Source organism: Diaporthe citri (assembly GCF_014595645.1).
Source record: "Diaporthe citri strain NFHF-8-4 chromosome Unknown scaffold_5, whole genome shotgun sequence".
Lineage (NCBI taxonomy): Eukaryota > Fungi > Ascomycota > Sordariomycetes > Diaporthales > Diaporthaceae > Diaporthe > Diaporthe citri.
In genome coordinates, this window is record NW_025064850.1 from 772,607 (window position 1) to 788,412 (window position 15,806).

At 23.8% G+C, this 15,806-nt stretch overlaps 2 protein-coding genes across 2 annotated transcripts; both read left to right on the plus strand.

Moving 5' to 3' along the window:
- Positions 1 to 12,675: 12,675 nt before the first annotated feature.
- Positions 12,676 to 13,416, plus strand: INS49_010929 (uncharacterized protein; the record flags this gene model as incomplete). The annotated part of the gene is made up of 1 exon (XM_043171651.1): positions 12,676 to 13,416. One exon carries the CDS (start codon positions 12,676 to 12,678, stop codon positions 13,414 to 13,416), a length of 741 nt encoding a protein of 246 aa, XP_043023396.1.
- Positions 13,417 to 14,753: 1,337 nt separating this feature from the next.
- INS49_010930 (uncharacterized protein) lies at positions 14,754 to 15,320 on the plus strand (the record flags this gene model as incomplete). The annotated part of the gene is made up of 1 exon (XM_043171652.1): positions 14,754 to 15,320. One exon carries the CDS (start codon positions 14,754 to 14,756, stop codon positions 15,318 to 15,320), a length of 567 nt encoding a protein of 188 aa, XP_043023397.1.
- Positions 15,321 to 15,806: the final 486 nt, after the last annotated feature.

Here is a 15,806-nt window from a genome sequence, read left to right on the forward strand (position 1 = left end):
CTCTTTTTAAGTATTATAAAAGAAATACTATTTATTTTTAAATCCAAACTATATATTATTAAAAAGGAATATATATTAATATTAAAAAAGCCATTATTAACTATTCTTATTATAATAAGTAAAATATTTAAATTTATAATAATAAAATTATTTTAACTATATTAAATTAATTATTTATTAAAATTTATATTAATATTTAATATTTACTTTTTAATTAAGGATATAATAAGTTAATTAAAAAATAATATAACTTAATAAAATAAGTTAAAGCTATGCCTTTTAAAGTAATTAACTTAAAAAGCATTAAAAAGTTCTTTATTTAAAAATTCCTTCTTAAATAAAAGCTTTTAATAAAGATAATAATAAATAGGAAATAAAAGAATATAAGTTAATTTATTTAATATTTCTTAATAATTAAAGTTAAGAAGATTATAATTTTAATATATAACCCTTATATTAATAATATTATTAAATATAAGCATTTTATTATTATAGCTATTATTAAAAAGATGCTTAATAAAGGGATTAAAAGCTAAATATAAATTTTACTTTATGCTTTCTTTGCTAATTAAACTTTACTTAAAAGATCTTATAAAAAGAGTTTCTTTTATCTTCTTTATAGCTTTAAACTAATTATTTTAATTAAAATTACTATTCCTATATAATATATTTAAACCTAAACTTTAAATATATTTACTTAAAATGCTTTTAATTCTTAGCTTTAATTACTTTTTAATTTCTTATAAAATATAAACATAGTAATTAAATTAATTTTAAACTATAAAAAGAAAGCTATATAATAAAATATACATTATAGTTTCCCTTAACCTATTCCTTTAAAAAAGGATAACTTAATTTTATTTATTAATAAATAAAGAAAAGTTAATTATTTCTTATTTTAAAAACTAACTTATTATTAATTTAATTCTTTTATTATTTATAAGATTTATTATAATAATATTTATAAACTTTAAATACTTAATAATATTTATTTTTTAAATATATTTTTATTAAAATAATTAAAAAAATTTATTAACCATTTTAAGATATAAAAACCTAAACCTTATTTACTTTAAAAAACTAATTTTATAATTATTATAAATAATAACCCTTTTTTAAATATTTTAATAAAATTCAGCTTATTTAACTCTATCTTAAATAATCTTAACTTTAATTACTATTAAAATTAATTAAATATATCTTTATTTATTACTTAAGCATATTAATTATTTATAAGCTTAAACTTATTAAATTTTTTAAACTTTAATATTTAAGATATTAAACTTATAATATACTTATATATAAAGCATAAAAACTTAGGAAATAAGCCTTTATAATTTATTAATATTTCTTTACTTTAATTAAATAACCCTTAATATTTTTAATATAACTAACTTAGCAATACTTTTAAATTTTAGCTTAAGTATTTATTTAAAAGAAGGGGTTATCTTTTTTTACATATATATATATATATATTTATTATAATATGGAATTTCTTTTTTTTTATATGCATTAATTTACCTAATTAAATTTAGCTTTAAGTTTAAATATAAAATATTATATTTTTAAAAAATATATTATAAAATTTATTATATACTTATTTATTATTTTTTTATTAAAACTAAAAACTTTTTTTTTTTAATAACTTAATTTACTTTTTTCTTTTCCCTTTTACCTTAATTACTATTTATATCTTATTAAAAACTTATTTTTATAATTAATATAATAAGAATTTTATATTATAAGGTTATAATTATTAGCCTTAAATAATACTAGCTTTTTTATTTTAAATAATATTAAAGCTAATTAATTCTTTAAGTTATACTATTTTACTAATAATAATTATAAAGCTAAATATATTCTTAAACTTTACTTACTTAATTATTATAGCTTTTTGCACCTTCTTTATATTACTATATTTATTAAAGGTATAATTAAATCCCTTAATATAGTAAATATAATTAATGCAAGCATTATTATAAAAATTATATAAAAAGCAATAATTAAAAAAGAGAATTATAATAAAAATATTCTTATTTATAATTAAGGAAAAGTTATAACCTATATACTTTAAGCAATACTTATAAGGAAAAGCATTTTAATAATTATAAAAAGCTATAAGCAAAACTATTTAATAATAATAATTAAAATAATTATATATTATTATTATATACTTTTTATAAAAAGCCTTATTACTTCCCTTAATAATAATAATATTTATATAGCTTTTAATTAAATTCTTAATATTATTTAAAAACTATTCTTTTTATAGCTTATTAAGAAACCTATTAAATAATTCCTTAATTATTTTTTTAAAGATAGGATTAATAAGTTATTAAGCAAAGTATTAATTTTATTTAATATTAATAATCTTATATATATAAATATCTTTTATAAAAACATTATAAAAAATAATCTTAATAAACTAATCTTTATTAAGGACGCTATTTAGCTTAAAGGATATATAAATGCCCTTAATTAAAACCTACTTAGCTTATAAGTTATAATAAATAGCTTAAAAAAAAAAGAAAAATCCTTTTATATTAAACTCCTTAACCTTAACTAAAGAAAGTTTAATAATAAAGATGCCATTATAAAAAGATATTAAAGAATAAAAGAATTATAATATTTTGCTTTAATTTTAACTTAACTTAAAGGCTAATTAAAGTTAAAAAAATATTAAAAAAAAGAAAGAGAAAAAAAAAAACTTAAAGGAAAAGAGGAAATTTATATATATAAAGTTGCTATAATAAGAAAAGGCAAGCTATATTAATAATAAGCTATTTTATTATTAAGAAAAGTAATTTATTACCTTACTTTTAATTAAGATTGGTTTATTATTAAAAAAAAGGTACTTATCTTTAATTCCTTACTTATAAAGAAGTTATTTATCTTTTTATTATAAAGAAATTTTAACTAGGTAATTTATTTTAATTTATGCTTAATAAACTTATAAATTAAAAGAAAAGTACTTTATAATTAGCTATTATTTAAGAAAAATAAAAAATTATATACTTTTTTACTTTAATTATTAATAAAATAATAAATTAATAGTTTTTAATAATAACTTATAAGCCTTTTTATTATTCCTTCCTTTTAATTAATGCAATTATTTAACTTAAGAATAATAAATTATTAGCTTTTATTATTTTAATTTATATATATTATTATACTTATTTATTTATAGCTAAGCTTTTTTCCTTTCTTTTTTTTTTTTCTTCCTACCTTTATATTATTATTAATTAAAGGTTAAAGGTTAGCTGCTATTTAATTATCTTAATAATAATATACTTTTAATATATTAATCTTTTCCCTTATTTAATTCTTATTTAAAAATAAGTAATAATTATTTATAAAAGCTACCTTAAGTTATAATTAAATATTAATTATATTTCTTTTTTATTTTTAACTCTTTTTACTTTAATTACTTATATAACAATCCTTAGGGATATAAGGCTCTTTTTATTATTATACTTCCTCTTTTTATTACTTAACTTTTATTACTTACTCTTTATTTTATTACTTATCTTCTTTATTTTCTTTTTTTATAATTAAAAGCTAAAATATTTTTTAGCTAAAAAAATAAGGTAAAAAAATAATTTTAATTACCTTTATATTATAAAATACCTTAAAACTTTAATACCTTAATTTTAATAATTAAGCTTATTAATTTAAGAAAGAATAATTTAATATTAATAATTATAAAACTTCCTTACTTTAATAACTTTAAAAACTTATTTAATAAAGCATTATAATTTTTAAATATTATAAATATTTAAAATTAATAAAACTTTGCTTAAAAAGCAAATATTAACTTTTTTAAAAATCCTTTTAAAATAAAAATTATTATAAATAAGGTTTATTTAAATAATATTTAGCAATTTTAAACCCTTAATTAATTATTATTCTTTAATATAAAATAAATAGCATTTAATAATAAGTTTATAAAAATAATATAAAAATATTTTTTAAATATTAATCTTTACCTTAAGCTAAGAAAATTAATAAAGTTAATAAATTTAATAAAATAATATTAAGCCTTTTTTATTCTTAATTTCTTTAATATAAAAAAAATACTTTATAAATGCAAAAAATTAAAAACTTAGTATATTATAGCTTTTATAACTTAATAACTTTTTAACTTTTAAAATATTATATTTTTACTTAAAGAATCTTTATATTATAATTATACTTTATTTAAGAAATATTAATAATATAAATTAATAAAGAATTATAAATTTATTATTATGCTTATTTATATATTTAATTATTAAATAATTGTAATTTTTAATAAAATAAAGAATTATTGCTTATTATAAAATAGTTTTATATTAAAAAATAAGAAAAGTAAAATAAATAAAGATGCTAAAGCGCTTATTTATAAATATTTAATGATTACTTTAAAAAATAAAATATAAGATTTTAATAAAGAGTTTGCATTAAAATTAAAATAAATTAATAAAATATTTTATAAATAGTATATTGCTAAGTTTATTAAAAATTACTTTAAAGAAAATTAAGGAAAGAATAATTAAAAGATATAAAATTAAATTAAATTTTTTTAATTAAAATTATATATTATAAAATGCTTAAAGTTATTATTAGCATTATTATTTAAATATTTATTATTTAATTAAAGCTTAATAAAATTAATAAAGTTATTTAAATGCTTATATTAATTCCCCTTATTAAAATTAATAATATAAAAGTAATTAAAGTAAAAAGTAAGCTTTTATTATAAAGAAATATTATTTAATAATAGTTATTTAAATTATAATATATTAAGATTATTATTAATTATAAAAAAAGCATAAAGGAAATAATACTTTTAATATAAATTAATTTAATAATTTAATTTTAAATATTTAATATATAATAAGGTATAAATTTTTAAATAGCTTAAAATTAATTAAGTATAACTTTAATTAAATAAGCTTTTAGCTTAAGTATTATATTATAAAATATTTTAAAGCTAATAAAAAATACTTACCTTAATATATATAAGGATCTTTTTTACTTATTTATTTTAATAATAAATATAAATAAAATTTAAAGTATATTAATTAACTTAAAATAATTAAAATAATAATAAAGTTTATTTAAAAATAATTTAAAAAGCTTATAAATAAGTTAGCTAAGTAATTAAATATAAGATATAAATATTAAAAGTAAAAGTATTATAAAAAGTAAAAGTAAAAGTAAAAGCTTTATAAAAAGTAAGAGTAAAAGTTAGCAAAGCTAATATATTATACTTAATATAATAATTAAAAAAAAAAAATTTACTTTTTATTTTATAAAAATATTTAAATCTTTAATAATTATATTAATATTAATTATTAAAGTAAATTTTAATAGCTAAAAAGATATAATTAATAAATATATTATTAAGTAAATCTTAAAAATATTTAAAGCTTTTATAAAAAAGTAAAAGTTATAATAAAATAAGTAAGCAAGAAATTAAAGATAATAATAATAATTAAGATTATAATAAGATAAATTTTAAAACTTAAAAGCTTAATTAAAAATAATAAAGTTTTATTTTAATAATCTTTACAATACTTATTATAAAATACTTAAAAAAAGATATATTAATAAATATAAGGAATTATATAAGAAATAATACTATATTAAATTCCAGCTAATTATAAAAAGTTAGCTTTTATGCTTATTTTAAATATTCTTTTAAAAAATCAACTCTTTTCTTTTTTTATATATTTAATGCTTTAATTAAGCTTTTCTTATTTTTAAGAATTTTTAAAATATTTATTTTTTCCCTTTTTTTAGTTCCCTTTTATTCCTATCTTTTTTCTTTATTGCATTAAAGCTCCTCCTAAAGTTATCCTTAAGAGGGTTTAGCAAAACCTATCCCTTATTATTTAGGTAGCTTGTTTTTAATAACATAATTGCTTATTATATTAAAGCTTAAATATTTTAATTTAAATTAGCTAGCTACTTTTATAAAATTATATACTTTAAGTTTTTATTAGCCTTTTTAATTTTATCATTACCTTTTAGCTTAATTAATATAACTAAGCATAGCTTTAATCCATATTAATAATGTTAAGCTAAGGCAGCCTTATTAATAAAGCAATTAGCATTATTAAAAATTTATTCATTAAGTATATTAAAAATATTAATAATCCTATTTAATAATAAAAGAGTACTCTTAAATCATTAATTTAATATAACCTTTACCTTAATTTATTTAATAATATATTTAATAATTGTTAAGATTAATACGTTATTAATTAATATAAAGTTAATGGCCCATCTTATTAACGAAGCTAATAGCGCAATAGGGTTAAGATCAGAGTTATGAAATACAAACCAGATACAAGATACAGATACAGATATAGATATAGATATAAAAAAATACAAAATATAAATACAGATACAGATATAAATACAAGAAAAAATACAGTATTTTATATCAAATACTATATTTATATTTATATCTGTATTTAAATACAATATATATATAAAAGAAATTTTTTTAATTCTTTTAAATTTTTAAATAAATAAACAAATTTTTAAATAAATAAAATAAAATTTAATAAATTAAAAGAAATCTTTTAATTTTTTTTTTTTTTTCTCTTTTATATATATATTATTATTTTTTATATCTATATTTATATTTTGTATTTAATACAAATACAGATACAAAAAAATATAAATATAAATACAAATATAGATATAAAAAAAATACAGATACAAATACAGATACAAATACAGATACAAATACAGATATAAATACAGTATTTTGTATTAGATATAAATACAAATACAAGATACATAAATACAATCACAACTCTAGTTAAGATTTAGCAATATTAAGTTAAATATCTTTATTAGCTAATACTTTATATACTTAATAACGATTTATTAAATAATAAAAGTAATCTTAAGGTATTAATACTCCTTTAATGCCTTTTAAAGGGTATTATTAATTATTAAATAGTTATATGCTAAGTATAGCTTCTTTATGGCTATAAGCAAGTTATTATATTTTAAAATTAATAAGAGGAGTATTACTTTTAAAGCAATATTAGCATTATAAGGAGGATTATTAGGTTATTATTTATATATATAAAGTTTATATAGCTATTCTTAAATAATTATAAAGTGCTTCTTTATTTATTTTAAGTTAATAATAAAGGGGAGATTAATTTCTTCTTAAAGGTATTTAAAAATTACTTATAAATTTACTTAATTAAGCTTATAAGGGTGTTAAATTTTCTTAAGCAAGTTCCTTTTCTCTTCTTATTTAAAAATAGGTAAAGTAAATTTAAAAATTATATCTTTAAGTAACTTAAAAAGGTAGTTAGCGAAAATATTAATTTTGCTAATATAATATATAATATAAATACCATAATACTTAATAACATTAAGAAAATATATAATTCTTAGCAATTAATTAGCCTTTATATTAAGGGTTTTAAGGAACTTATAATTTATAAAAATAATAATCTTTATATTTTAAATTTAATAAAATTAATATTAAAATATTAATAGCATATTAAAAAGTTTTTATTTTTAAGTAAAATATTAAGTTTATATATTTATTAACTTTTTTAAAAAGTATAAGATTAAGTATAAAATAGATTTATTTTTATATAAATATAGCTAAAAAAGAATAATGCTTATAAAGCCTTAATTAATATTTATTTTTATTATAAAAAGAAATTATTAATTAAAAGTCTTAATAATTAAAAGAATAGTAATAATATTATAAATATCTTGCTATTATTACTATGCTATCTTTAATAAGGTAATTAGCTAACCTTTAAAACTATTAATATAGTTAATTAAAACATTAATCCTTTTAAAGTATACTTATATTAAGTTTTAAAGATACTTAGCAATATTAATAAAGCTCTAAACTTTTATAATTATAATTAGCATAAGCTAATTATAAATAGCTATAATTTTTATTAAGTTTATTATAATGCCTTTTTTTAAGATAAGGAAGCTTAAAAATATATCCTTATAAATAAAAAAGGAGGTTTTTTAAGTATTAAGAATAAAACTATAATAATATAATTATTAAAAAATTATAAATAAATATTTATATAACTATAGCATAAAATTTACCTATATAGCAATATTATTTAAAAAGCTATATATAATATCTTAAAGGTTTTAAAACACTTTCTTAATAAAAGCTTAAAAGGTAATTAAAATATTATATAAGCTAAATAATATTATTAATTATTTATATAAGCTAAAAGGGGTAATAAATATTATCTTTTTAATATTTATATAATAAATACTAATATATTAAAAGCTATCCTTTAAATTAATAAAGATATAATATTTATAACTTGCTATATATTAAATTTAATTTATTATATTAAGCATAAGGTATGCATATTTCTTAATTTACTTATTAAGCTCTTAATAGTTATAATAAAAATGCTAAATTATTTATTATAATTTAAGTGCATTTTAGCTTAAGGGAATAGGTTTTTTTAAGATTAAATATAAGGTTAATACTTAAAAGCTCTTGCTTTTCTTAATTAATATTCCTTTATATGCCTTAATGAAGTTATAAATAGCTTATTTTTATATTAAATTAAATTACTAAGAAAGCTAATAAAATAATAAGTTATTATTAATATTAATATAATGCTTAATCTTTATTAAAAAATTCATTTAATGCTTCTTTAAGTTAAATAATTTAAAGAACTTAGCATAATATTCCCTAAGATAACGTTAAACTTAAGGGTTATTTATAAAAGTATTTAAATATTATTTAAAAGCAAAAGGCTAAGTATTTATAGCTAAAAAGACCGTTTCCTTTACTAAGTAAATTAATTACTAATAAATAAATGGGATTAATTTTAATTAATAAGGAAATATAAATAAGTAAATAATATTTTATAAAGTATAATAAATTATTTATTAATAAAAGATTATTTTTTTAAGCATTAGCTTTATTAAAAAGGTATTATTAAAAATAACTTTATAAGAAATAATAAATTAACTTATAAAGCTAGTCTTTATAATAAAATAAGCTATTATAAGAATATCTTTAATAATGCAAGGATCCCTGCCTTTAACGCCTTTTATATAAATAAAGTAAGAAGAATTATATAAAGTAAGCTATATTATTAAAGATTTAAAATAATAATAAGTAGCGAAATTATAATTAAAGAAAGTATTAAATTTATAGCTATTAAAAAGGCTAGCTTAAAAAGCATTATAAAGGATATTAATACCTTTATAAGTTAATTTATTATAAATAAGTAATAATTAATTGCTAATACTTACTCTTATAAAGTAAGTGCCTTAGCTATCTTAATTCTTATAATTTAACTTATTAAAAATATTATTAAGCAACTTATTAATATTATTATTATTATTAAATTAAGCAATTAAATTATAATGCTCCTTATCCTTATTATTTAAGTTTAAATTAATAATATAAATATAAATATTTTTATAGCTAAATAAAGGCTAAGAATAAAGCTTTTTATTACGCTAAAAGGAAACTATATTGCGTAAGTAAAAAGCTAAGTTAATGCGCTTACTATTTTTATATAAAGTACCCTTAAGTATAATAAAACGGCTATTATTAGGTATTAAAGAGGTTTTAAGCTAATTAAGCTTAAAACAATAATCTTTTACTTAATAGCCTTGCTTATTGCAATTAAAGCATATATTATCTTTTTTATTAGCTATATTAATATAAGCAAGGTTATCATCTTATTATTTAATTATATAAATTATATGCTTATTAATTTAAGGGTTAAAAATAATAATTTATATAGTTATAGCATTAATAAGTTTAATTTAAGCTATTTCAAGCTTATTAGCCATAGCTAAGCCAATTTATAATTTATAAAAAAAAGTAAAGTTATTATATAGTTAAATAGTTATTTATAAGCTAATATAAATGCTTTGCTTTATTATTTTATTAATATATATCTTAGCTTATTAAATAACTTTCTTAACTATTATAAAAGTAATTATTATTTAAACTTTATTAAAAATCTTAATAAAGATATTAAGCTAATTAATAAAAATCTTATTTAATAATATTAATTAAATTAAAAGGGTATTTTATTAATTTTTTAATAGCTTATAATAAGTATTATAAACTTTTTAAGCAAAGTTAATATATAATTTATCTTTAAAGAAAAGCAAAATAAAAAACATTATTATTATTAAGTAAAGGGCATTATATTTATTAAAAATTTAAATAATAGCTTTAATAAAAAGTAGCTAAATTAGCTAGTTATTTATAGCTTATTAAGTAATGCTAAAAAAGTTACTAAAAAGTTTTATAATTATTTTAAATAGCTATATTTTATAAGGTATTATTATTATTTATAATAAAAATTATATTTTTTTTAATTTATTAAGAATTATAATATTAATTATATTAAGGCAAAGTTTCTTTACAATAAAAACTTTTCTTTTTATAAAAGCTTTTAAGCAAAAGTACTTATTAAGTAAAATAATCGCTAAGAAAACTTTCTTAAGTTAAAAATTAATTAAAGTATAAAGATAATTTATTTAAGTATTACTAATAAAATAAAGATTAAGTTTATTATTATTATAATAATTTATAAACTTAAAAGTAAGAATAATATTATTATTATAAAGATATAATTTTAAAGGCTTAATATTTTTATTTTATTCTTAAGAATATAATTAACTTTTAATAATAAAAGTAAAAATGCTTTAAAGCTAAATATAAAAAATATTATTATATTAATTTATCTTATTATTAATAATCTTTAGCTATTTTTAAAGATTTTTTAGCTATTTATTAAACTTATTATTAATAGCTTTAAAGTTATTTATAAAAATAATAAAAATAATTTATATATTATTTTACTTTATAGCAACCTTTTTTATAAATTAATTAATATAATTATATATAAAAATAATTATAATGCTATAATTACTTATATAAATAGCTATAATATTAAAAGGAAAAGGAAAAGTTATATTAAAATAAAGTAAAAATAATAATAATTAAAAAAATGAAAATTAATAAAAACAATGTTAAATTAATAAATTTTTTATTATTAATATTTATTTAATAATTATTTACTTTATAACTTACTTATTAATTATTAATAAAAAGTATTATAATGCTTATTATTATAACTTTTAACTAGCTTTATAAATATTTACCTATAAGTAATAATTTTAATATAAATATTATTATTATATAAATTAATTAATAAAGTTACTCTTTAAAAGTAAATTGCTAATAAAAGATAAGGTTAATAATAATAATTTAATAAGTTTTAATTACTTAAAAGGTTATTACTTTTAAGGAAAACTATTAATTAATAACATAAAGGTTTATAATTATAATTTTTATTAAATAAGTACTTTAATAAGGTTTTCTTAATAAAAAATAATTATTTTTATACTTCTTTATACACTTAATTTATTAAATAGCATTGCAATAATTATAAGGGACGCTATAAACTATATAGTATGGGTATGTAGGTTGCTTAATTGCTAATTACGCTTAAAGGGCAGTGCCTTTGGTGTTTTGGGCTGCAACGCTGCTTATGTAAGCAGCTGCTTGCTCGCTATTTATGGATCTACATGATTGCATGGAACATGAACGCTATTTTTCTTGCTATTCTTGGTCATTCCGTGACATTCTTCCTTCACAGGCTGCATATTCAGGGGTGGTCGCCCCCAACATCACCTCTACACATATCATGTCGCCAGCTTGGTCTCTGTGGCGTGCGCCATTGGGCCCTTGGCTGCAGATGGGCAGGCTGCTCATTCAGGAGAGTTTTGGGCCATGGGATGACAGCAGGAGGTTCTTCGTCAAACAGATGTGAACACCATCATGCACTCCCCTTGCCTGTGCCTCTTTCAGATTTCCTGGCTGGGATGATTTTGGTCCCTCAAGGTGAAGTCGTTCTTCAGGTGGTCCTTTCTGAACCTGAAAGACAGCCAAAATTGTCACTAAAATAGCTGTCTCAGTGCATAAAGTTGACCGGCTGTGATCTGATCGGCAGTGAATGTGTAGCTAAACAAGGCTCCTTGAGCATGTGCAGGGGACAAAACAAATAGATTTTAGGAAATTTGGATTAAAGAAGCATACAGATCTCAGACATAACAGCATTCTCATGTCTTTCTTCACCAACGATCAATAATCCAGTTTATTCATGAGCATACTGCCAACTTCGTACTGTGTCAGCTTCAGATGTTGCAGTTATGGCAGCTTCAGGCTTCAGACTCGGCATTGAGGTCGAGGCTCTCTTGATTCCCAAAGACCAAAAGACCTTACCCCTGGGCCAAGAGTTTGAGAAGTCTGCCGCACTGGTTGCTAAGAGTTACAACTCTATGAGAGACGCCAAGAAGAATTACTCCATGCGAGCAGACATAGGAAGAAAGTACCAGGGAGTTGAGTATTAGGACTGGGTCCTCACAAATGACATCACACTGAAGGGTGATGAGAAGATGATGTGCATGCCGAAGACCTGGTTATTCTCTCCCTCGCTACGTCGGTCTATTCACTAATGTTTTGAATCCGGCCTAGACTTGATTGAAATTGTATCCCCAATCCTGAGAGCCGCCCCAAGTGAAGGCTTGGGAAGATGGCGGCACGAGATCAGCGACATGTTCAAGTACCTAGATACACTCTGTGCTATTCGTTCTAACAGAAGTTGTGGTTTCCATATACATCTCTCCCCGATGGGAGGCGAGTGGACACTCAATGAGCTCAAGGGCATATCCATTGGAATTATTCACTTCGAGCGAGCCTTTGAGGCCATGGTCCCAGAGATGCATCGAGGGAACCAATTCATCAGGAGCAATCGATTCTTTGGCAACGAGCAGCTGAAGAATTTAAAACACTCTGAATGCATCGCAATGATACAGTCCCAGAAGTCCGTTAAGAGTCTCGCCGTAGTCATGAGCCCGGACCGATACACGACTTGGAATTTCGAGAACCTGAAGGAGGACAGCCGCAAGGGCACTCTGGAGTTCCGCCAGCCCCCGGGGCAGACACATGCAGCCGGTTGTCTCTCGTGGATTGAGCTGGCGATCAATTTCGTCCGGTCTGCGCGGCGCAAGGACTGGCACGCCAATATCAGAGAATACCCACAAACCGTATCTGGTCTCAAGCAGTTCGTCATGGAGGGCTTCGTGGAAGGTTTAAGCAAGTGGAATCACCTGGAGCCTTTGATGCACAGTAAGAATGCAGACTTGAGTATTGTTCCCAAAGCACCTGAGTACAACGTTGCATTGATTACAAAAAAGAAGAGAGAGGATAAAAAGAAGAACATACTCATGGAGAAACTTAAAGAGAGCATCAAGAAGGAGCTGAAAACCCTCCTCGCGTCTGCCAGTGGTTCCGGCCAGCATTCTGAATATACTGATGAGGATCAGAGGGCGAGGGGTTGCCGGAGGGAGAAGAGACGCATGCAGAGATAGGATGAGACGCAGAGGCGAACAAGTGATTCTAGGATCGTACTCAACAGCGTCTTATTCTACAGTAGAATGCAAAATCAAGATGCAGCCCATACCCACATGTTTCGACTTTCTTTTTGCGCTGTCACCTGGGAGACGGCTAAAGGGGAAGACCCGGAAAACAGAAAGAAAAGAGGGACTGTAAACACAGCTGCTCCTTGGAGCAACATGCCCAAGTTGTTAATACCCAGTTGAAGGTTGTCAAGATAAGCATCACCATCACACCCATCGAACCTACGTTTCATTGGCCCTCCTTAAGTACTGGCGGTGTGCACCAGACTCAAGTGGAGGTTGGTGAGATTCCGGACACGAAGAGCTTGCTGAATTAGGCCTGGTTGATACTATGCTGACGAGTTCTGCCTAGATATCTACCGAAGTGCCTAGGTATTACGGCACATGGGCCGGTGCTGGTCGGTTATGGCGTCTTGACTGTGACTTGTGGAAACTAGGCCCTACATGCCGTCTTTGCCTCGATATAATCGCTGCCAACGTCAGACCGTTTTCCAGAGCTCGAACCGCCGCACGCGAGTGCACTTGTCGTACTTGTGTACGCAAATCGCAGCTGCTGTCGGGAGATTAAATATACTACTGCAAGGATTAGGCGGCTTAGGACAATAGATTAAATTTGAAACCGGCTGTCCAGTCCTGACTAGGAAAGCTTCAACTCGGAGCTGGAGTGGAACAATTCGCTGCTCGTCAGGTCAGCATTGGGCATGAGGTGGCCATTGTGGGATCCGAAATGAGACAAAATCTCAGCCATTGCGCACTGCCACTCTGGGCTCTGATGAGCCTCGCGCGACACCGACGTTTGTTGGTGCGACGACTCACACAATTACGAGGAGCCACTTTAGGGACCGGTCTACTTTGTAAATATAATCCGGGTGGAGGACCCCTTCTCATCCACTGTCATCCTGCTCGCGCTGGACCCACAGCGGCCAGGGGTCCAGATCAACTGCCCCAATCGCTTAGGACCCCCTTTTCCCCAAATTCGAAACAAATTAGGACGGTTACCGCTGGTACAAGCTCATTTTCGGAAGATCCGAGAGGGTCGCTTGAGTGCATTATTAGTAGTAAGAAACGTGGCCAGGACCCTGAATATAGATCACCGCTGCAAATCCAGGGTCCACCAACTTGTGACTTGTTACAACGAAACTGCGAGAGTCAAGAGTCAGGAGTATTGAAACCGGCTCCCTCGCCGATCACCAGCTTTAAAGAACAAATTGAGCAGTACTCTCCCTTTCATTCACCTCACCAGATAGCCAGCCGACCGTTCTCACACCAAAACCACACAACCACACAAAATGAAGCTATCATCAATCGCTTCAAGCTTTCTGGGCCTGCTCTCAACGCAGGAGCCAAGCACCGCACCAAGCCACACCCCGACCTACTCCCCGTCGGTCTATATACTCCAGACCACACCACAAGCCACAAGAGCCTCAGCCGAAGCGCTGCGAGCACTGGGATACAGCCGAGCCTGCACCGGCCCCGAGGCACAATGCAGCCAGTCCGGGCCTACCTACTCCGAGCTCAGCACGGGCGAGGACGCCCTAGACGCCTTCAGGCCCAACGGCGACTCCAAGTTCATCATCCCCTGGGACCTACGGGCACAGCATAGCAGCACACAGGTCCGCGGCCACCAGAAGAGGTCTGCGTCATCAGACCAAGCGTCCGCCAACGACACCGCCGCGCGCGCCGCGTCGGTCCGGGCTTTCTACTCCCAGGCGAAGGACTCGGATCGGCTGCTGGAGCTGGATGTGTACGCGTCCGGTCAGGGGGTGGAGCAGGATAAGTGGATAGACCTATGTTCGTTCTTGGGCCTCGGCTATAGCATGGTCGAGAGGCAGAAGCTGTGGTATTTCCCGAAATAGGCTTTTTTGTGTGGCAGAAACTGCATTCAATCTGGCGTTTGGAATTCTTTTCATAGCGATTGCTTCTCTGGAACTTGGGTACTCTTGATGATCAATGTTGCATCAGCTGCACGAACCTTGCTCATGCATGACAAGGACTGCGGGTTGAAACCTGTCCATTGGATATTTCAGAATGCGGGACAACATTTCGAATGACAACATAACAACATATATGGCTTTACAGCTATGTCTTTCAACCTGATCCTCGAAAGTGACTGTACTGGCATATTCTGCCTGTATCGTAGCAAGCTCACTGTCCCGGGCCGGCCATACATTATCAACAGAATTGTGAAGCCCACTCTAATTCGGTAGTTTGACCTATGAGACATACCTGAAGTCACCAGTGCAATACTGACACTAAAATGCCCTTGAAGGCTTTGATACTAGTATGCATAAGTTAAGATTGTACTAATGCTGAGATTGTATGTAACGACCAAGCAAAACAGT